The sequence below is a fragment of the Saimiri boliviensis genome, chromosome 6 (assembly GCF_048565385.1).
Source record: "Saimiri boliviensis isolate mSaiBol1 chromosome 6, mSaiBol1.pri, whole genome shotgun sequence".
Classification (NCBI taxonomy): Eukaryota; Metazoa; Chordata; class Mammalia; order Primates; family Cebidae; genus Saimiri; species Saimiri boliviensis.
Window position 1 is genome coordinate 9,228,196 of NC_133454.1, and position 23,725 is coordinate 9,251,920.

A 23,725-nucleotide genomic window follows, 5' to 3' on the forward strand; every position below is an offset into this window, starting at 1 on the left:
TCCTGTGCTTTTGCCATAATACTGTAGCTAAAAGACTGACACAGAGATTAAAGTGTTCTCCTAGTGATTTCTCCTTACATCTCTTCGGTGATTTGACGTGTTTCTTTCTTTGTCTTTCTAAAAAATCTTGTCTAGATCTCCCCTTGAGAAAGAATGCCATGTTTCTTTTCTAGGTATGAGGAGAGTCACAGAGCCTATCTGACCATTTTCATTGTTGCCTTGGCTGCCAGGAAACTCGGTTATGGTTTGGGCTCTGCTGAAGGAGTTGCCCTTGGTCTAGATTTTCCAATAATGATATTCTACTCTCCTCAACTTCATTGGTTGGCTCTTAACCTTGTGTTTTTATCTTCGTGGTAGTTTAATTTTATTGCTTATGGTAAGCATTGAATTTCTGTTGGAAGACGATAGGATATCAATGGTAAACAGAAGAATGAATGCCTTTTATTGTTGCCGAGAGACAGTGATATTCTTTGTGAGCATTTTTACTTCTCGAAGTCTTTCTGCAATTCTTTATTGTCTGTAAGGGGCGCCATTCACCCCACTGAGTATCTTAAGTACTTTTTAGAGAATGTGCGCTAACCAGAAAAATAGAAATAACCAAGAGGTGCAATTTAAACAAAGCATTTCAGCTTAGTTGTTGAACCAAAGTGCAAGGCATATAACTGTACCTAAAGCCAAGGAAATTAAATCTTGCATGAGGCTGAAAATGTTAAGCAAACAGATTCAAATCCCCTTAGTGGATATTCCTGGTGACTGCAGGAGAATAACCACCGCAATACTTTAGTACAGCTGTGTCCTGCTTTGGGCAAACCCAACATATGAAAAGCAAACTTACAGAACAGACAGATTGGGAGTGATTATTCACATCACAAAGGGATTAATGGAGGGTTCCTTCAAATAGCATCCATCTCTAGTTTATTAGAATTCCATTTACAGAGATTCAATTTACACAACTTTCAGAAACATGCTTGTTTCATGAAATGCGATATACCTTAGGAGCTGGAGCTGCCTTAAAGGCTTAATGACTCTTTCCTATCCTCAGGGATCTGCACGTTTTAGACTTTGGCCAGTGAAGTGTCAAATGACAAGCTCCATTTTAGGATCAAACCATTCAGGGTCAATCTTCTGGTTCTACCTAAAATTTAATGCTCTATAAGAGATTGACTAATAGAAACTATTTTCAGTCTCCAGCCCTGTTAGAGCGGGAAGGAGGAGAGAGAAAGGTCAGTAAGGCCCAAGCAGAGCCCTAAGAGCCGGTAGCTCTGAATGCTCAGAGCACTTTCCCAGCAATTATACAAAACCCCAACTCTCGGCGCCATTTAGAAAAGGCTCTACTGACCCAAGGCAGCTTGCTTCCAGGGCCACGGGAAATAAAGGCAGGACCTAGGTTTTTCGAGTTTTTCTTCTTTCACCATGAATATCTGATCTGAATGCATCATTCTCTAAAACTGTGCATCCGAAGTGCTTTGCTTATTTTCTTTGCAACGCATGACTTTCCTTTCCAGAACTCAAATTAGTCTGTGTTGAATGAATAAGGATAGTGGGAGACTGCTTACAAAAGTAGCCAACTTTTAAACGTTGACTTCCTTCTCCAGCAGCTGTGGCCACCAAGTAATATCTGGCAATACCAGACGGGGGTAAATAAAAGCCTATGTGATCACTAAGAGAAGCCCACTGGCATTTAATCTTCTGTTTCTCTCCTTCATCTGCCTTTAGGATTAAAGCCTGGGCCACCTAATCAACTTGGAGCTGACCTATCAAACAATCAAAGGACAAAAGCTGTGGAAAGGTCTACCACGTACCCTTCAAACCCGAACCCTGGGAAGCAAAAGATTTCTAGCCCTTTCCATGTGAAAGGGCATTTTTCACTGGACGAACTCCAAATGTTTCTGAAGAGCATTTACGATGGGCTGACACAGCAGGCTGGTGAGAACAGCATGAGATGAAACACGTCACCTTCCTTCTCCTGCTGGCTTTCCTCCATACTAGAAGGCTGAATCTGGGCTACAGAGGCCCAGAATGCGATTTTTCATAAAATGAGTCATAGTAGCAAGAGGGAGAGTGACGGAGAGTATGGACATTCACAGCACGGAGTGACACAGACGACACTGTGGGATTCAGGCCTCACCACGTATTAGATGTGCAGCTTTGGGTAAGTAACTTAACCTCTCTGAACCACTGTCCTCTTCTTGATCAAACGGGGATAACATATAACAAACGTGTCACATTAGCCGTGTAAGAAAAATAAATGAGGCACATGAAGCTGTTATTACTCTGTCAGTTGGTCTGTGTTTTGTTTTACTTTGGAGATGGGGCCATACTCTGTCACCCAGATTACTGTGCAGTGGTATGATCTCAGCTCACTGCAACCTTCACCTCCCAAGTTCACGGGATTCTCATGCCTCAGCTTCTCAAGTAGCTGGGATTTGAAGTGCCCACCACCACACCTGGCTCATTTTTGTATTTTTAGTAGAGATAGCATTTCACCGTGTTGGCCAGGCTGGTCTCAAACTCCTGACTTTATGTGATGCACCTGCCTCAGCTTCCCAAAGTGTTGGGATTACAGGTGTGAGCCATCGTGCCTGGTCCATGACCATTATTACTGTTTTCATAAAGGCACCAGAATCCTTGAGCTGAATATAAATGTCAGACTTGCTCTAGAAGTAATCGGGCTGCTTTAGGAGGGTTTCTGAGGCTAGCAAATGATGGAAAAATTAGGCTACTTAAGTCATGATAGGACATAGGAAATCGTCTATACCCCATGCCTCCCATTGCCTCCCTGAGCAAGAACAGAAGTTGCCTTCAAAAGTCAGTGGGGATAGATGCATGTGGTAGAAAAGGATACGGCCAATCCTTTTAAAGGACCACCCCTGTTGTGGAATTGATTAGGAGACACATCCTAATGAACTGTTGAGCGATGACAGCTCAAAGGAGGCCAGCCCTTGAACCCGCTCTCAAGAGAGATGCCCCATGTACCCAGAGCCAATTTTGAAGCTGAATGTTCAAAAGGAAATGGGATGCTGGCTTCTTTCCCAGTTCTGCTGCTGCTCCGCTTTGCCCAGAAGTCTGCTTCTGGTCTTCTGAACTTAAGAGACAAAATGATTTCAGCCGTTCCCCGATCCAAGAGCCAAAACACTAACATGAGAACTGACTGCAGGAAAAGATAACGCATTTTAATTACCTTCAGAATTATGCAGGGATTTGCTCTGGTGTACATTATAATCCCATTGCTTTGCAGGGTTCGAAGACGCAGAGCGAGTTTAAAATCTTCCTCTTTGCTATTTTCAGAAAGCCGATATTTGATGTAACTGTTTCCAGCAAAGCTGAGAGAAGTGTGCCCTGAAAAGACCATTATGAGAAGACATACATATTTTTAACATCCAGAAAGGAGCAGATACAGGAAATCACCCAACAACCACCAAGCAAGATGATTAAAGACAATGCATGAGAAGTTAATAAAGGCACAGAGAAGAAAACATTTTTGATTAAAAACTGGTTCTCCATTTCGAAGAGAAATAACTATTAACCAGTCAGCCACCAAAGTCGCCTTACTTGCCTCATGCCAAGGGCCACTTCATAAATTCCACAACTTGGATTTCTTTTAATGTTACTAAATTTCCTACTCCCACTTTCCAAAATGAGCATTACTAAGATATCCCTTCGTGCTTCCCCCAACTCCCAATCACTCAGACGTTAAAGAACTTTCAGCTCCATGAAACGAAACAAAACCATTGTCAAGAGATACCCGTGTTCCCCAAGTATTCTAATGACTAATTTGTCATTTGCAGTAATATTGCAAAAAGGTAACTGATACAAAGGAAATTCATGTCGTTACAATTTCACTTTTTGACCATTAATTTTGCAGTTCCCTTGAATGTAGTCCAAATCAATTGCTCAATTCTAAGATCACTCCTTTTACATTGCCTACAACTTTGTTTTACACAGGCAAAGTAATGGCTGAAAAGGCTGCCTTCTTGCGGTGAAAGGTGGAATGTGTGGAAATCTACCAAATGAACAATAACTATAGACAATCAGAAGTTTTCTAGGTAGACGAGTCAGCAGGAAGTGACTCCAGAAGCTAGAAAATGTGGCTTTATGATCTCCCTACACATCGACCTGCTCTGTACACAGTGCATATGTAGAAACAGGGGCAGCATATTTTTTTCTTATAATTCTAAGCCTTAGATGACTTAGGTAAGCATCCAGGTGGTCACTTTACTTAATTGCAGCTGCATTCTTGAAATCGGCTATGAAGGAGCTTTGGCTTCCACTTTTAAGAACAGCGCTTCTCTTTGCAAAGGCTGAATTTCTGGAACTCGGTGCCTCGCACATACTAGGCATAGTTCTGTTTTTTTTTTTATTCCAACTATTTATTAGATTCCAAAGTTGTTGTTAAGGTGCCTATATTTTACATACACTTAAAGAGGATTCTATTGGTACCCCAAATGAAGAATACTCTTTTTGTGAGGAAACAATTGGCAGAGAACATATGAATCCATAAATGAAGTATAGACATTGAGTAAAGATCAGAAACGGGACCATTTGGATTAAAATAACACAAATACTGACTTTTTTTCCTTGAAGATGCAGGGCTGAGCACCTCTCCTTCTGGAACATGACGTTAGTTACACATTTCCAGTAGGGAGTCAGCTTCCTTGGTTCACTAGATGGGGCAGACTCTAAGGAAGGTCAACAGGATTGGGTCAGCTCTGCCTTCTGTGGATCTTGGTTGTGCGACTGGATTTTGCAGCACCCTGAGCATCAAAGGTCATGCCACAGATACTCCAATGCCTCTTCCCAACCTTTTATTTTCCCTTATTTCACATCCTTAACAGCCATGAGATGTGATTAAAAAAACACATGTTGTAGTCTCTCCATTGCGTAAGAAGCTCTCAGTTTTTACGTGTTCCCTTAGCACAAGCTGCATCTGTGATACATCCTAAGTAAATGTGAGTGTGAATGTTAGCTGGGGTCCATTCTAAAGGAAAATGTTGCATGCATAAAGAAACGTTTTCTGGGAGGACTTGGAGGGTGTAATTTACTCAAGAGCAAGTGTTTCAGGAATAGGAAATGAGACCCTCATCATTCCACTCCAGTCTGCACCTGAGCACTCTCCGAGCTTCCCTGGTGGACACTGGCAGAGGAACGGTCGCCTGCTGGCTTCATAACCGACACACTGCATGTCCCCTGGACACGGCTTCTCCATACAAGGATCGTTGGACCCCGGACACAGTCCACCTGTAACAAAGCGGGGATATGCATGATCAGTACACACAGAGATTGACCATGCACTCCAGAGAACATGGAAAAGGTTCAAAGGGAGCGCACCAATGATTAAAGAGCTGGGCTATCGGGGCTGTGAGCTGAGTTACAAAGACGCTACTTAGAAGTAGGAGCACCTGCGTGGGCTTCATCTGGTGTTGGTGTCCATCCACATCCCTACATCCGCCAAATTTCGCTGCCAGACTGACGCAGATTAGATACAAAGAGTAAAGCGCATTCCTCCTTTAGGCTATGTTAAGTTACACCTGGACCAGCTTCGGCTGAAGAAAGATCACAATGCAAGGGCTGACAGTATTTATTTATTGGAATGGGATTTCCATAGATTTGAGGCTATTTGAATATATCACTTGAGTTTAAATTTCTTCTGCCCTGAAGAACTTGGGGGTTGATTTCAGAAGGGAAAAAGAAATTTCTAAAGAAAAGTATGACTAATTTTAGGTTGTAGAAGCACAACTCACGTTGTTTCCTAAAACCTTCTGCTACTGGCTATGCTATCGATTAGCTGTCAATGTGCCCTACCAGCTATCAAGAAATAGCAGAGTTATTATCTTGAGCAAGGAAGGCTTCCTTTCTACCTGTTCGACGTTCACAGCGCACAGTAAGAGGTTAATCTCTCAGAAGGGAAATCCTGGAAAACAGAGTAACTGAGTAAGATGGAATTCAGGACTCAAGTGAGTTATTTTAGAACTGTGCAAAGAGGAGCCCGCTAAAGGAAGCACATTTTCCAAAAGTCCTAAGTATTTCACAGGTAATTAGGCCACTTTTAACCTGGCAAGAGATTTGGTGGTAAAAGGATTATAAAAAAGACACAAATTAAAAATGACCCACAATTGCAACAGTTGTTTCCTAAATGGGTTAGGCCTAGACTAAAAAGTTTCCTTACCCCGTGAACTGAGAACGCACAGGGCACCAGCAGCTCATTCCTCAGCCCAATCGTGATCACACTCCTTTTAATCCTATGTCTTTCCTCATCATTAAGCATATTGTCCCAGCCAGGTGTGTGGTTCATGCCTATAACCTCAGTAGTTCGGGGGGCCAAGGTTTGGAGAATCACTTAAGGCCAGAAATTTGAGGGTACAGTGAGCTATGACTAGGCCGCTGTACACTAACCTGGGCGACAGAACAAGACCCCGTCTCAAAAGGTAAAAAAAAAAAAGCATATTGTCCCAAGGTACAGTCATTTCTTTCTGCAGAAGAAAGCAGGAATTTAATGCTAACTACTTACAAACATTTTAAAAACTGTAATCCTTGACAGGAGCAATATAAGTAGCACCAGCAAACTCAGAATTCATAAATCCCATTTTCCACTGGTTTACAGCTTATTCATGAAAGACATTCTTGGCACTGATCCAGCTTACAAAGTCTTAAAAGATGAAGGCGTTGTTAACTGAAAATTTGAAAAGCGCTCTACCAATGGTTCCATAAGGCCTACGTGCCCTGAAATACATTTTCCTATTTTCTTCCCCACCCAAATCTGTAATCCTGCCACATACTCATCAATATGCATGGAACTTAAAACAGCGGTGTGATCATCTCATGACCTATTTCAAGACGCTTTTGATAACTAGTTTTTAAATAACTTTTGGTGCATTCATTCAGCAACGAATTGTTGGGGGCCAAAGAGGTATTAGGCCTGGGCACATAAAGGTGAAAAGAAATGATGTTCCCTTTCTCTCGCCTCAGGAAACATGACAACACATGATGATAATAAAACAACTGCTATGGCAGGTACGTGAGCACAATGAAGGGACCAGACGAGGAGCAATTCTGTGTCTTCTCCAAGGAAGGGAATATTTTAACTCGGGCACGAAGGATAAGATCCTCTGAGTAACAAAGGAATGAGCTGACCAGTTAGTAGCGTAACCTCAAGCCTGCCTTATTATGAATAAACAGTAAGTTCACAACCCTACCGGCTGACTCTGCTGTTTCCATGTGTGACTCGATCTCAGTATCTGATAGCCTGCACACGTCTAGCTTGCTCCTGAATGTTGATTAGTAGCCTATGCTTAAAATGCAAACCGAGCCCAATGCTAACCTCGGCCACGTGGAGGTGGCAATGTGCATATATGAATCACAACATGCATACCATCACAGAGATGTAACTTCTGGGTTACTTGGGCATTACCTTTCAAGTACACATGGAAACAGGAGCTTATGTATTTAAGAAATCTGCTACTTTTTATTCCATGAACATGCCTTTTCCTCTTCTATTTCAGCCAGTCTAAAGATACCCATCCTCTCTATAAGCATCTGTGTTTCTGAGATACCGCTACAGATACTGCATTCATAGTCTGTTCTGCTCTAATGCAATGGCTACACTGCAAAGAAACCTCGAATCATTGAAAAATCCAGTTTGAAACCCACTGTTCCAAAGAGGGAAAGAGGGCCAGATAATTTGAGATGCATGAGAGCCAAGTTATTTATTCCTGTAGGAATAATGGTAACATTAAAAAAAAAAAAAAAGCTATAAGTGAATACAATAAAAATTAAACTGTATTTCAGAACAAATCTAGCATTTGGGTACTTCTACATTTTATTCCTATGTTTTAGCCTTTTCTTGTACCATCAGTCCTGCCCTGGAAATTAGCACAATGATGGCAGCAATGACCTGTCTGGAACAGCCACTGTGAAGAAGCCAGCTGCAGCAGGGGGGGCGTGGCCGGGGCTGCATGCTCCAAGGGGTTGCAGAGAGCTGGGAACAGGTGAGAGCTCCCCCGCCCCCGCCCCCGCCCCCGCCCCCGAGTTAGCAGATGCGACCCCTCCACTCCCAGGCACAGCCACAGCTGTGCAGCCACAGCTCTGACCTGGGCATCCTTGCACTCTTGGAAGCCCGCCCCCTTCCCCTGCAGGCTCAGAAGTGCCTGCTCCTGCTCCCCGGCCTCTCCCCACTTCCAGCGCCCACTGCAGTTTTGAAGCAAAGTTGTGGCCAAACCCAGGTGCTGTCACACCTGGCTGTATGTGGATTCAGGGTGGTGCTGAAAAGCCAGCTCCCCTGCCACCTCAGGCCTCTCTGAACTTTGTGCATAGATGAGCATAGGAGGGAGGCTGAGGGGGTGCTGAGGGTGGTTCAGCGTAGGCCTGCAGGTGCCCCTCAACATGAACAGCTTGGGCACCATGGATGACATATCGATGGTGGCAGGAGGCAGATGCGCTCCAGGGCAAAAAAGGGCAGGTCCCCAGTGAAGCCCCACCTTCAAGCCAGGGATGATCTGAAACCTGGAGGCGGGGCTATGAGTTCAGATAGTCCATGGACTGGAGTGAGAACTTACAGTGCTTTTTCTGGGTCTGCCCTTGGCCACCCACGGACCAATCGGCATGCCCTCCATCTCGTCTGAGATAATAAAAAACGTGGTTCCTGCCAGACTCCACTAGATATCCAGACTACCCACTGTGGGTCTCCTCTCCGCTGACAGCTGGGAACTCCTTGGGACGCCCTGCTTGTGGGAAGGAGCTGCTCACTGTGGGTCTCCTGAGAGCTGTTCTGTCACTGAGTGAAGCTCCTCTCCACTTTGCTCAACTTACAGTTGTCTGTGTACCTCATTCTTCCTCGACACGGGAAGAGAACTCAGAACATGATGGTGGGACTGAAAGCTGTAACACAAACAGGGCTGAAAAGCACCTCCCCTGCTCTCCACGTTGTGGGCAATGAGAAGGAGGGAAGAGCTGCAGCGCTTCGGAGACCAGACCTAGGGGCTCCCCAAGCCAGCGCTATGGCACTCTCTTTGAGGCTCTGTGGTTCCTGGTGTCTCCGAGCTTCGCGGCACCACTGCATTCTGCACATCCAGATGCGGGTGCCTGTAGCAGAAGCCGTGTGTGGTACATCGGGTCCAGCTGTAGCTTCACACGGAGCTGGTAGCTGTGCTGGCACCTGGAGCTGTCTGTGCTGCCACAGCAGTGGGTGTGCCCGGCTATACACAGGGGCCAAACCCGGTGCTCACTCATGTGCCAGCATGCCTGGCTGTGTGCAGTGGCCCACATACCCTCACTACTCCATGCCTGGCTTGCTGTTGGCAGGTGTGAGATCGGGGTCAGTAGTGTGAGCTGAGTATAGCCCGCTGGGCTAAGTGGGCAGAAGAAGCCCAGTGGGTGTGAGAAATAATCGGGCAGAAGGCACCACCAGCCACGGAGGTTTTTGGCTGGAGGGGCACCACCCCAAGGATCTGGTGACAACAGGGCTTCTTACTTTCTCACCCGTATCTCCTGTTTTGGATTAAAGCACAGAGCTACTTAGACCAGCAACTGGAGCTCCGCCCCATAGCTCTTTGCCTTACTTTCTTCTGCCATCACCCATAGCGTGCCACATCGTTACATAATCAAATCATGGTCATCACTTAATGCATTATGTTAGATTCAGTTCACACTGTGAAAACTGCAGCTTAAAGATGTGTAAAAAATATGCAAAAATAAACACATTCTAAAATGAATATCAATATAAATATTAGTTAGATAATAACGAGTATTTACATTCATTTCAGCAGCAACGACTGTTAGGTTGCTTTGCTTTCTGTTTTGAGTAGGCTCTTTAGGATTAAAGGGATAGTTATTGGCAAGGGATGGACCTTTTTATGTGTTAAAAATCCTCCGGGGACTTCTCCCCGAGATCCAGCCTGAAAATGCTCAGCTGTAAACACTGAGGTTCTGGCGGCCGTTGTCTCTTTGCTCCGGTCATGGGCCCACTCTCTTGCGGCTCAAGGAAGTGTGAAGGCAGATTAGAACCTGCAGGCCCGTGTAACTGTCACATCCTCCTTAGCAGGGGACAGATGTGATCATGTGTGCAAACTGCAGTGTATGCCTAGCAAAATCTTTTAGTTACTGAAAAATAGATCCCTCAAGAGTAAGTATTACCCCAATCCAATATTGCAGTTCTTTCTTCTCTATGAACTGTTGAAAAAATGAATCTCATTCTGAAATGTATCTTGTCAGAGGGACTTAACCTTTGTATGCCAACCCTGAACAATGTGATGTGCCCCTTGGTTGCAGCTATACCCGTGTCAGGGTCCAGGAAACACTTTTACCACCCCAAAGCCTAAATCCTTTATCTAAATAAAATCTAGTCAGCTTTAAGAGAATGTTGAAGGGGATAACTTGCTTTTAGAAATCATGTTTCTGTCATCCCTTTTTCAGGAAGTGTATGCACCTGTTATTGTTAAGAGCCTTAAAGATCTTCTCTCCGGTGGCGGTGAGTGCTCCCTCAGCTCCAGAGTACCAGTTTACAGAAGGCAGTGTCAACTCCTGCTGGCTTCTGGGAGAAATTTTATCTTATTAGCTATCAGGAAGTAATGCAAGTTTAATTAACTTGTGCTGTGTTTGGTGACAGCTTGGGGGATGTGGGCTCACAGACCGACATGCTCTGCCTCTCAGACATTCATCAATTTCGTACCACAGTAAGCACCAAGGGAGAAGGGTTCCACTTCATCAAACCAGCTGACGCCGTTCATGGTATGTCAGGGCAGGATCAGACGTGTTTAGCTCCTTTCACAACAGAATCCCCCATTCCCAGTTTCTCTTGGGAAGGTGGGGTAGTAAAAAGGAAAGGATACTGCATCGCTAAGATGCAGACCTGGGTTTTGGCCCTGGCTAGTTTTATTTCCTCACTGAGTGGCCTTGAACTACTCACTTGACTTTTCTAGGTCTCGATTGCCTTTTCTGAAAAATCACGATAATGATTTTTTTTTCATACAGAACATTTCTCTGTCACTCAGGCTAGCGTGCAATGGCACGATCTCAGCTCACTGAAACCTCCGCCTTCCGGGTTCAAGCAATTCTCTGGCCTCAGCCTCCGGAGTAGCTGGAATTACAGGTGAGTACTAATCTTTGTGTTTTCACTAGAGATGGGGTTTTACCACGTTGGTCAGGCTGGTCTCGAATTCCTGACCTCACGATCTGCTCGCCTTGGCTTCCCAAAGTGCTGGGATTATAGGCGTCAGCCACTGTGCTGGGCTGATAATGAATTTTTATAGTGCTGTGAGAATGAAATGGGCTAGTCTATGTGAAAGCAACTTGGAAAGAAAAAAATACATATAAAACAAATTCCTACAGGGTCTCAAAACTGGAAACACTAACTTGACTCAGCAACACGGCAGAGACCTGAACTCGGGTATAACCTTTCCCCTGCTGTCCTTTTTTTGGTCACATGCATGATTTGTAAGTTGGCAGGAGATGACAGGAAATACGAAATACGGTGCGCACTGGAGGCACAGAATGAGACCTGGGGCTTGTTAGTCATCTGTGTCACAGGGACCTGCAGCTGTGTTGACCCCTTCACCACCTACTCCGCCTCAGGTGCAGCTGTTCTTTTCACGCACCTTGTCTACCAAGAGAAATGCACACACCGTGTGACGATTCCCTGAAAGGTGTTCTACCTTCTGATTTTTTGCTCAGGTGAATATTTAGGTCCCTTTCTATAGAGGTGACAACAAGCAATTCACTTGAGCAGAAGGCTTAGAGCTTTGGAACGTGCAGGGAGAAGAGTGATGCTCAGGAGGTTTAAAAAGATTTCACTACCATGTTTATGACTCTCCTCTCCTCTCTCCACAGCATTCCCACAGCCTCCTGGATTAAGTCTCTGCTTTTAGCCAATACGTCAGTATCTCGCTGTGATTATTATGCTGCCACTTTAAGTTGATTCAACCTCTTGATTTATGTTGCTGCCTCATTACATTGAATAATCCAATAACTAACAGTAAACAACCCATGCCCTGAATTCACGTGCTTTACCAACATGCCATGTCCTGGCAAATGCCACGTAAGTCAAAAAGCTCCCTTCTTAATTCATGGCCCGCAAGAGGTTTTTAAAACATACAAGTCTCAACTTTGATGGCATTTCTTAGGGTTTTCTCAGAACCAGAGTCATCCAGAATGGTGTGTGCTTGACTCAGCCATATTTTCTGTACGAGTTCACTAAAGGCCAAGCGCAATTTCATTCGAGACGTCCTCACTGAGGCAGCTGTGTATGGATATAATATAGGAAGAAATTTGCATATGCTGAGAAGCTGGTATCACCACAAGGGTGGGGACGTCTACACCTCTCCTGGCACTGTGGGACTCATGCATACGAGAGATGAGGGATCTGCAGAGGTGTCTTTCTAAAGAATGAAAAATACACACTTCCCAGTTTGTAGGGAGTTAATCTGTTAAGATCAATAGACAACACTGAGGGTTACTCAAAGCCACTGGAACTGGCTCTCTCCTCAGAAGATTAGCATTAAGGAACCCCAGCCAGAGTGCAAACCCACTTTCAGATTCTTCTGTGTCATAGAAAAACACATGACTTTGGAGGCTGAGGTGGCCAGATCACCTCAGGTCAGGAGTTTGAGATCAGCCTGATCAACATGGAGAAACCCTGTCCCTGCTAAAAAATACAAAATTGGCCGGGTGTGGTGGCGCATGCCTGTAGTCCCAGCTACTTGGGAGGCTGAGGTAGGAGAACTGCTTGAACCCAGGAGGCGGAGGTTGCAGTGAGCCGAGATGGCGCCACTGCACCCCAGCCTAGGTTAAAAAAAAGAGCAAAACTGTCTCAAAACAAAACAATCCAAATCACCATGTTTTAAGTGTCTTGCTGCCTCGCAGAAGACGTCACCCTTTTGTTGTACGGCGCATATTAGACGTACGGTAGTCACCTGACAACAGGCCTGCTTTACCTGTCCTACCGTATTACTCCTAAGGGTTGTCCTGACTTCTTACCATCCACCCCACTGAGCTTTCTCTGATTTGCCCAATGCATGATGCTGTTTCATGCTCCAGGGGAATGAGGATCACATCGGCCTCTTTGACCACTGTATCTCCAGCACCCTACCCAGGGCTTTGTGCAAAATAGTATTCAATTAAGTGCTGAGAGGATAAGTAAACAAAAGGATGCTTAAAATGCATCCTCTACCTGGCAAAGACTTACTATGACAGGGATCATTGCTTCCAATGCCTTTCTTGGACTCCTCCAAGCAGAGCTGGTAACTCCCTGCTTTGTGCTTCCCCCGTGACCCAATATCACCATCTCTAACTCTTCCTAGCGTATATTTGTTTACAGCCAAGGAGCAAAGGAACTTCTTGTGTTTGGCTAGGAAGAGGGTTCAAAGGGTCATAACAACTATCCTTCTTTGTTAACCAGAGGGCAGCTTGTAGAAGCAGGGTTAGCCACGTTGGGTCTGTGTGGCTCTGAGGGATACATCTGGATGACGTGACAGGGAGAGAGGTTCTGGTGTGCTATAAGGCAGAAGATCATCTCGGGGCCGCCTTGCGAGCTCCCAGCACTGGTGCTCAAACCTTGGCCAAAATACCACGACAAGAATATAGAAAATAGGCTGTCTGCTGTGGGTGGGAGGTTGCATTAGGAAGCTTCTGAGTTCCTTTTAAATCTGTGCAGAGGTGGTAAGGTGCCGTGGTTAAGAAGTGCTTTGAATAGGAGGGTCAAGGATGAATCCTGGCTCTGCCATGTCCTAGCTCTGTGATTTTGAGTGAGTCAGATTTTGGTTTCCTTAATTTTGGAAAAAACTTCACGAGACCTACTCTTTCGGGTTCTATTAAGAGTTACATGCAGTTACCTGCATAAGAAAACAGCATAGGAACTGGTGATGGCTTGATAAATGTTATCCGTTCTATCTGTCCCTGCCTTGATCCATGCACTGAATTGCACACCAGTTCTCACCTCCATGCCTCGGCTCTTATGCCCTTTGGTTTGGAATCCCCTGTCCTGGTCATCTAGATAATTCTAGGCATCCTTTCAGATCTTGCTCAGGTTGCAGCACCTCTTAGTGCTTCCTCTTTACCCTCTGAGCAAACCCTAGGACAGTGCCATTCTCTACTGGTGGAGGGCAGGGCTGCTGTCTGACTCATTTCTGTACAGCACAGGGCTTCACCCATGGCAAACACTCCAGCCATTTCACTTGGAGCACTAGGTTCCATATCTGAATAAAGACTTGACAGATCAGGCATCCACTTCCTCCAACTCGCCCATAAACACACTGGTCGTAAACTCTGGCGGTCTCACTGGCAGTCCAGCCTCCTGGACAAGTGTGTCCTCTTTGATGTATTTATATATTAGGTTTTTAAATGCAATTTTTCAGAAATGGACAATCAGCAAGGCCCCATTGAGTGCCCTGACACCCTTTCCTCTTCCGTATTTCCTATAGGGGCACAAGGACATCTATCATCCTCAATTCATTTAAGTTGGTGTCAGGCTTTCTTACTGAAGTGATGATGTTTACTGCACCTCTGAGGTTCACCAGGAGCCACCTCACAACATCTGACCTTTGTCTCTCTTGAAGTTTGGTGCAGACATGAGGCTTGATGGTAGCTGGAGTCTAATGAGCTTATTTGGCACTAAAATTCAAGTCTCCTTTCATCTTGTTCAAACAACTCAGCATTTTGGTTCAAGATGCTAATGATAATCGAACCAACCAAACAAACAAACAAAAAAAACTCTGCATGAGAAAAAGGTGAGCTGGAAGTTGAGAAGAGAATAGAATATTGAGGCCCAATTTATCTAAACATTGCTATACAGTTCGTTAGACTCCAGCTACCATCGAGCCTCATGTCTGCACCAAACTTCAAGAGACAAAGGTCAGATGTTGTGAGGTGGCTCCTGGTGAACTTCAGAGGTGCAGTAAACATCATCACTTCAGTAAGAAAGCCTGACACCAACTTAAATGAATTGAGGAGGATAGATGTCTTCGTGCCCAGAATGGACAGTTACCTCTATGTATCATGCTAATTATTCCACCAAGTGGTGAGAAAGTCCATCTAATGAATCTGCTGACCTCCTAAAGAGAAGAGCAGCCCATACTAGTTGCGTGTGTATACGTGTGCACGTGTGTATGTGTGCGTGTGTGTGTGTTTGGGTGGGACTTACTGAATTCAATTACTTCCCCTTTCCAATAAATGAAAAAATGCCTAATGCTTATTTAACAATTCATGGCTGTATTTTTACTTGAAAGATAATTCTAGAAGTGAGAAAGCTATCGCTATTACAACAAAGAGCCTGTTCCGAAACCTGGAAAAAACTCTTCCCTCTTTATCTTGTTCTGTGATTTCTCAAAGTTTCGTTTCCTGACCAGCAACATTAGAGTCACTCAGGCTACATATGTAGAATCCTAGGCTCCACCCAAACTGTCCATATCTAAGTGTGGGGCTCAGCAATGGGCATTTAGTAAGCCCCATGCACACAGGAGTCTGAGAGAACTTCTGCCTTACTGGGCTTGTATTGTGAGGCTGGTGCTCCATCTGATAGGAAAATCGGGTTATGGTCACGAATTGCTTAATGATGGGGATATATTCTGAGAACTGCATCATTAGGTTGTTTCGTCATCATGCAAACATCATAGAGTGCACTTGCACAGACCTAGATAGCACAGTCTACAATGCACCCAGGCTATACAGTACAGCCTGGGGCTCCAAGGCTACAGACCTGTACAGCTTGCTACTGTACTGAACACTGCAATTGTGCCTCAATGGTTAAGTATTTGTATATCTAAACACATCTAAACATAGAAAAGGCATAATAAAAACACAGTATTATAATCTTACGGGACTACCACTGTATACATGGTCCCTTGTTGATGAAACAGTGCTATGCCATGCATGACTGTATTTGAGTATTCTTATACAGTATATAGCACTGAGGTTACGGCGCACATTTAAAAAGGAAGAGTCCCTATTCTTAAGATGCAGATAATAAAGTAGGGACCCGAGAGGCCTCTCTTGTGATTCAGCATGCCACTCTCATCAGCTGTATGGCCCTGGGCAAGGCACAAAGCTACCGTATCTATAAAACGGATTATCATAGATCACCTGCTGAAGACAGGGTTGGGCTAGATGACCTTTGGAGCTCCTTTACCACTAAAATCTAGAATTTCATTTTATGGCTTCATCAAAAGAGTGACTTGAAGGTGAGAAAAGGCTGAGAGCCTGGCCTGACTCTGCAAAGCTCTTGAGCAAACGCTGGCTTTTCAAATCCAGAAAGCCTCCTCTCGGGATGGCTGGGTGTGACTCTCAAAACCTTCTGGCATTCTAGGTTTACTGGGAGTAGAAAGGTTTCTGAAGCTCAGAGAACAGAGGTCCTCGGCAGAGACAGCACCTTAAAACATTTTACATTTAAGACATTAGTGTCTCGGGTAAAATAGAGAGCAAGTCCCTCTATCTCCAACAAAAACCACTCCTCTAAATCTTTCTTAAAAAGAATTCCGCAAAATCTGCCCCGCTTCCCCACCTGAGTCTCCTTTCGATGAACTCATCCCTGAAGACCAAGCACATCGGTGGTCTCTGTGTACAGATACACAGCCAGCTTTCCTTTGGCCACAAGAGGGATTCTGTCTCTTCTATGCGCTAGCCACTTCCTGGAGCACTGGTACAGCAAGCTGGTGCTTGCAAGCTGACTTCACAATTGTCAGCTTCTAAGAGCAGGAGCTTTATCTTTTTTACTTTGAAACTTTAGTGCCTAGGACATTGCTACCTTCACATTTTTTTTTTTTTTTTTTTGCAGAAGTGAGTGAGTTCTCAGAGCACAAGGATTAATGAGCTGGTATAGTTTCTCCTTAGGTTCTGCCCTGTCCCGTCCTGAACCCCTTTTGAACCCTGGTGTGGATCACCGCATACAGACCTTAGCGGAGCTTTGGGGTATCAATCAGTTTGCCAACAAAGGAAATCTAGGTGAGGCTCAGACAGCTGGCATTCATAAATTCTGCATGTTGGTGACATCTGCCAGAAACGCATTTGACCTAGCATGCATGCTTGCAGTTACTTTGCAACTGATTTACATAGTAAACAAGTCTGGACATCCCTGCTTCTACCTGATGAAATCACAAACAGAATTCACTGGATACTACAGCGAGAGCAGCTGGCACCGTGATGGGCGGCTTGGAGGCTGTCAAAGCATCTCTTAGTGGGAGTTGGGACCCGTAGGGCCTCCCCCTGATGCGCTCATTCTCCAAACGGCAACCAAGAACTTTCCACAAGGGAAGAAAGAGGCCAGGGGCTCTGCCCGTCCCCAGTTACCTAAAGGATGTTTGACACATGGCCTCCCTTCTGGCCATGGTCCCTTTGGACCGAATTCACACTGGCTAGAAGAACTCTGGCTGCAATCTCCTTAGGAGAGGGCAGTGAATTTACGGCTCCACATGGCAGGCAGAGGAAAGGAGAGAGAGCAATGCTTCTCATCGATCACTATGGGCATGTGACTCTGTGCAGCTATGGCCTTTGACCAGTAAAGGTCAAGGTTCAACGGCTCCAGTTACATCAACAAACACGAACCATTCCTTCCCTGTCACTCTGAGGGCTGAATCCATCCCTCGACTGTGCTCCTGGGCATCTGGCCCCTGTTTCTCACTGAAGCAAATCGAACTGCCCTTACCCTTGGCAACAGCTCCCTCGCTGGTTTCCCTGCCTCTGCCTGGCCGCCTCTAATCCATTCCCCTCTGCAGCCGGCACACCCTCTGTGAAAGACAGATCTGATCCTGCCACTTCTTTACTTCTCATCGGCCGACGGCTCTCGCCGCCTTGGGATCATTTCTAAATTCTCCATCCTGGCTAACGGCCCGTGTGTGATCACTGGGCCCGCTCTCGAGTATTCTTTCCCATCCCAGCCCTGCTTCTCTGTTTCCTCTGGCTTCTTGCAGCCAGAGGAAAGCTCTTTCGATCCTTACTGTAGGTTCCTCTTACGCCCCCGAGCCTTCCCCATGCAAGCTGCCCCTCACCTAGAAGGGTCTCCCCCTCCTTCTCCCTCCACTAACGCCTACTACATCCTCTTCTCTACCGAGAGGATACCCCGTTTGGGAAACTCCCCCATTGGCTGGGTCCTCCACAGGACTTTGTACATTTCTTGACAAGAAGTATCAAATAGGCTTGCCTGTTTGTGCTTCTCACTGAGCCACAGCTGCATGGGACTGTACCCCCTGTAGCCCTAGCATCGATCACGGTTTTGGGGCACACAGTAAGTGATCACTTTAATATTGAGTTGAATGAATGACTGACTGCAGGCATGCTGGAATGGTAACCCTACAATCTCAGGGGATGAGAGGGAACACTCAAAACTGCACTCACCATTGCAGGTGCAGCGTACATTCCGGTAGAAACGCGGACACACGAAGCTGATGCGAGCCGTGCTGTAGGTCATGAGAGCGTGGGAATCCAGTGACAAGCCTTGCTCACAATGCTGCTCCTGACAGTCCAGCCCTGAGCAGTTCTTCTCCAGGATGGCCGAGATGCGCATGATGTTCTCCAGGTGTCTTCTGGCGTTGGACAGCTTCTGGATCAGGTAGGCTGGCTTGTAGAACTCGCTGCTGTGCATCTCCACTGCAAAAAGCATGTCCAGCTGGTTGGTGCCCGCCACGGGCTGGATGCTGATGATGCGCAGGCTGTCCTGCTTCTGGGTGAGGACCGCGTTCCGCAAGGTGCGTCGGAACCCGTGCATGTGCAGCCCCACGAAGTCCTCGGGGGACACGTTCTCAAAGCGGATGGTGACCGTGTTCTGCAGCATCTCGTGCACCAGCTGCTCCACATGCACCACCACATCAATGGGCACCTGGAAGCGACCGTCACTCACGGACACATTCAGGACATACTTGCCGCTGTCCAGGCCTCCCAGGGCAATGATTTTCCCATCGTGACTGTTCACTTTAAACAAGCTTTTCTGCTCCGATTTCAGGGCAAACGTAAGCACGTCATACACGTCTTGATCTGTGGCATGAATCTTCCCAATGACCCCACCAGGAAAGTCATCCTCCATGGTGACAATGAAAATTTCCAGGGGAATGGCCGTGGGCTTGTGGATGCTTTCCTCAATGACTCGCACGCGGATGTAGGTGTGAGAAACTTGCTGCGGTTTGCCTGAATCCTTGGCCTAAAACAACCAAGAGGTGAACAGGCAATAAATGAAGAAAACTAATCATGATAATTTTTTTGAAAACCCGCAGAAGACGTTTGTGCCTTTACATTTGCTTCTTCCCTCATCCCCTGCCACTATTCCGAAATATGCTGAGGATGTGCGTTTAAGTAAGAGGAGTGATTTATCACCTTCCATCCCCGTCTGTACACTCGGTTATGGATAATAAAATGTATCAACATAATAAAGGCAGCTGGGGTGAATACAGAAGGAGGACAGAGGGCCACAAGACTCAACATGCCCGCAACAGACTGGTCTCGTTTTAATTTTATGCAGCAACCACAGGGGAAACCTCATAAACTGGTCTTTCCACTTGGAGGAGAAATTTTTGTTTTCTGCTAGATTATTTCCTTTTGACTGGACCCAGAGAGCGCCTTTCTGCATATTTAAGAAACAACGTAATTTAAATGGGAGTTATATCACGGTAAGGTTTCACATAAAATATACACTGAAAATAAAAGCTAGGTGGCTTGATAAAAACCTTTTTCTCTTCCTTCCTTGTGTAAGTATTGATAGAACAGCCAGTCTGGCAACAGGTCTTTACTGAACACCCATCGCATGCAAGGTGGAGGTATTCAGTGGTGCAGAGCTTCAGGAAAAGGGCAGATTCCCTCGGGCTGGGTTTATGGGGCAGGTAATGAAGACGGGGAGCTGCAGTGAACCCTGCAGACCAGATGGGATCTGGAGAGAGATGTCCTTGTATGTGGAAGGCAGTGAAAGAGCAGGTGCCTGGGCATCACACAGACCTGACTGTGAATCTTGTCTCTGTCACTCACTACACATCTGGCTTGGAGTATATTACTTAACTTCTCTAAGCTTCAATTTTTGTATTTTTCATATGAGTGAAATAATAGCGTCTACTTCACAGGGTCCTTGTACTATGGGGATTAAGAGAGTCACTGCAAAGCACTAAATCCACGGCTAATCCACAGACACACTTGGTATATGATGGTTCATGTGATTGTTATTTTTATTCGTTTATTTGTTTTGTTTAGAGATGGTCTCGCTCTGCCACCCAGGCTGGAGTGCAGTGGTGGTACAATCAAAGCTCACTGTAGCCTTGACCTCCTGAGCTCAAGTGATCCTTCCACCTCAGCCTCCTGAGTAGCTGGGACTAGCAGTGCGCAGCACCACACCAGGCTACGTTTTGTTTTTGTAGAGATGAGGTCTCACTATGTTGCCAAGGCCGATCTTGAACTCCTGAGCACAAGCAATCCCCTGCCTTGGCCTACCAAAGTACCGGGATTACAGGTGTGAGCCACCAGGTCTACCTGTTACGTTTATTACTGCCATCATCACTTGCTTTATTTGATGGACGATGTGAGCAAGAGATGCTACGACGTAAAATTCAGGGAGGAGGAGATAACTTCAGCAAATTAGATTCAACTTGAAGTCAAACCGTGGAGTGCATCAAAGGAGAGTGATGAGTTGAGACTTTATAGGTCAGCGGTTGCCCATTCATATGTCAGAGGCTGGAAAGATGAAAGAAAGGCATGACACTGGCCGGGCGGGGTGTCTTACACCTGTAATCCCAGCACTTTGGGAGGCCAAGGCAGGCAGAGCACAAGGTCAAGAGATCGAGACCATCCTGGCCGACACGGGGAAACCCCGTCTCTACTTAAAAAATACAAAAATTAGCTGTGTGTGGTGGCATGTGCCTGTAGTCCCAGCTACTCGGGAGGCTGAGGCAGGAGAATTGCTTGAACCTGGGAGGCGGAGGTTGCAGTGAGCCAAGATCGTGCCACTGCTGGGTGTAAGGTGACAGAGGAATGGGCCTGTGGCCAGAGAAGGACTGGAGAGCGGTGCCTGCCAAAAGGTCCTGAAATTCAAAATCTGAGTGTCTGGGGCTGAATTCAGCCTGAAGGGCCTAAGTTTTCAAACACTAGGAAACCAACAGAGTTTTGGTTTAGGGCGGTGATCAGCAAACATGTTCCGTAAAAGATGAGATAATATTTTCAGCTTTGTGGGTTATACAGCCTCTATCACAACCCAGCCACGCTGTCCTATGCACAGAAGGAGTCACGAAGCATCTCTAAATGAATGGGGCTGTGTGCCAAGAAACTTTATTGCTAAAAACAGGCTGAGGGCAGGATGTGGCCCAAGGGCTGCAGTTTCCTGGTCCCTGATTAAGGGGAATGACATAATTTAAGTGGAATGATTAATATGGGAGGGGTGAAGGGTTGAGTCAAAAGAGAATGAGTCTGAAGCCAGAGGAAGCACCCAGGAGGCTCCTGCCACAGTAGCATGATGATGGGGCCGTGCAGAGTACAGTGAGGCAGTGGCAACGGGAATGTGACTGATACACTCAGGGACAGACAAAAGGAAGAGCACACAGGACTCGGTCAGTATGGTGGTTTCAGACAACGGACTAGGAGGAGAGAACCTTTTATAAAGATTCTAAGACCTGAGATGTGAAATCTGTTCCATATTTGGAGAGGATAGGCCAACCGTCCTAGTTTCTGTGAGAAGGCACTGAAGATCTCTCCGTGCCTTGAGAACTACACTGTGATATAAAACTTACACAATATTGTTGGAGGAGCAGATGGCAACTGAAGAGTTCATTGATGTGCTTGGAGCTGGCGGTCATTAATTTAGAAGGTTTCACGGAGTAAAGTAAGGTGTAAATGATCCAAAAGACAATGGATAGAAGTCAATGCTGTACCAAGACCAATAATTACTATTGCTATTATTGCCACCATTAGTAATGAGTCTAGGTTGCCCTCTGTAGGCAACAGTGGATAGAAAAAGTCGCTCAGTTTCCCTGATGGGATCCAAATCTTGGTATTTGCAGAAATCATACATGGCAACTTCTGGAGGCCCTCTCACTTCCTGCTCCCTTCATACTCTGCATACCTGCCACCTTAGCTTCTTTGTCCCATTTCATGTCACACAGGCCAGTGCCCATGAGGAACTGACATGCTAAAGGTCACTTCCAGCCGAGTCCTTAGTCCCCTCCTGCCTCACCAGGGCAAGGCCTCTCAAGCAGAGGCATGACACTGCCGATCGCCTACGACAGGGAATAGTAGCTGCCCCAAGTGGGGTAAGGTGGCGCATAACAGTATAAAGCAGCAGGAGTTTTTAGAATGCAGATTTAGGCCCAGTGACCTTCTGTTGCGCACACCCTACAGGAATGTCTTCCTGAACAATGATGCTTCCCTCCCTTCCTGTTCAATTTCACACACATAGGTAACTTTTATTGGTGTGAAATTGAATTTGAGATTAAAAGGGGAACATTCCTGCACGGTGATATGTTGGCTTTCGTCAGCGAAGAAAAAATGCACCGAAGGGCACAGAAACAAGCATGAGAAGGAAAGCGCGACGGAGACAGAGCGTGATGCCATACCTGGATACACAACACGTATTCCGGAGACTCTGTGTGCTCGAAGACCACAGCCGACCGCAGGATCCCATGAGGGTCCAACACAAACTCCTTCTCTTCATTTCCCGACAAAATAGAGAATGAAAAGGGAGGCCCATTGTGAAAGGAGTCTCTGTCTGTCACCACCAGCTGCAAGATGCTGGTGCCCACTGGCTTATTTTCCTGCATAAAAGAGTTTACATAGTAAAAAGGAAGATAAAATTACACTTTTCTTCACATTGGAAAAAAAAAAAAAACCATCATTACAGGCTGAGAGTGCTGAGCTAGAAGACTGGGCTTTCAGCAGAAGGGATTCCTGTGATACTATCTTGTCTCCTGAAAACATGTTGGTGTCTGTAAGCATCATGTTTCTTATCTTGGCTGCTTCCCACCACCACCCCATGGGACAGTCCTCTACAGGTGTGAATACAGGACTTGGAACTGCATGGGTTTACAGGTTCTGAGCGTGGGGCTGGGCACACCTTGTCCTGGGTTAGCTGGCAATGCCCGAGCTGACCTGAAGAGCCCCATTAGGTGCAGGGAGGCACTTCTTCACACACACATCACAATACAATTATGCCGAGGCTCTACACTGAGACACAAATGCTACGGCACTGGATTTTCTGGGGGGACATCCTGGCAACTTCCTAGTCAATATACAAAGGCGTAATCCCGGTGGAAAATGGGGCTTAGCTTACCTCATTTTCCAGAACACAGTTTTGCCATGTTCCTTGAGGGAAGGGGATCGGGACGGAGCATTCCTCAATTTGACAATGAACAGAAAAGGAATCCGTAATTTCGTCGGAATTTTTGGAAGTCCCGATTCTATTACGTAAGTGTTATTTTGCAGAACTTCTCTGCTTTTTTTTTCCCCCGTACGGGAGTGCAAAGCTCCTTCTTGGGTCAAAAGTTATCCTCACTTTGAAAATACCAAATTAAATCGTCTGCAGTGCAGGCACTGGTTTCCTTTCCCCTGTTCAGACTTTAGCAATACCACAGCGTGGGCCCAGAGTCAGTTTTATCAGCTCAGGCCTCCTGACACCATGGACGTAAGGATTAAATGAGTTTGGTTTACAGAGATTAAAGACTACAGTTTGGATGGCAGTCCCAGTCAAGTTTTGTGTGCTGAATGAGACTTATGAAAACCGTATGTTGGAGTAAGAAAGTCATTCTAGGTTGGGAAAAGGGAGGCACAGCTTTTGAAGAAGAAAGAG

At 45.8% G+C, this 23,725-nt stretch overlaps 1 protein-coding gene across 4 annotated transcripts in view; it reads right to left on the bottom strand.

The window, feature by feature from the left end:
- Nucleotides 1-23,725, bottom strand: part of FAT3 (FAT atypical cadherin 3) — a 669,312-nt gene that overhangs the window by 39,688 nt on the left and 605,899 nt on the right. For all 4 annotated transcript variants that reach the window (XM_003941495.4, XM_039462301.2, XM_074400335.1 and 1 more), the window contains 4 exons: nucleotides 22,497-22,694; nucleotides 18,313-19,111; nucleotides 5,104-5,238; nucleotides 3,182-3,339 (listed from right to left, as the gene is read on the bottom strand). In XM_003941495.4, the coding sequence (XP_003941544.3) occupies nucleotides 3,182-3,339; nucleotides 5,104-5,238; nucleotides 18,313-19,111; nucleotides 22,497-22,694 (1,290 nt within the window). The remainder of the gene's footprint in view (nucleotides 1-3,181; nucleotides 3,340-5,103; nucleotides 5,239-18,312; nucleotides 19,112-22,496; nucleotides 22,695-23,725) is intronic.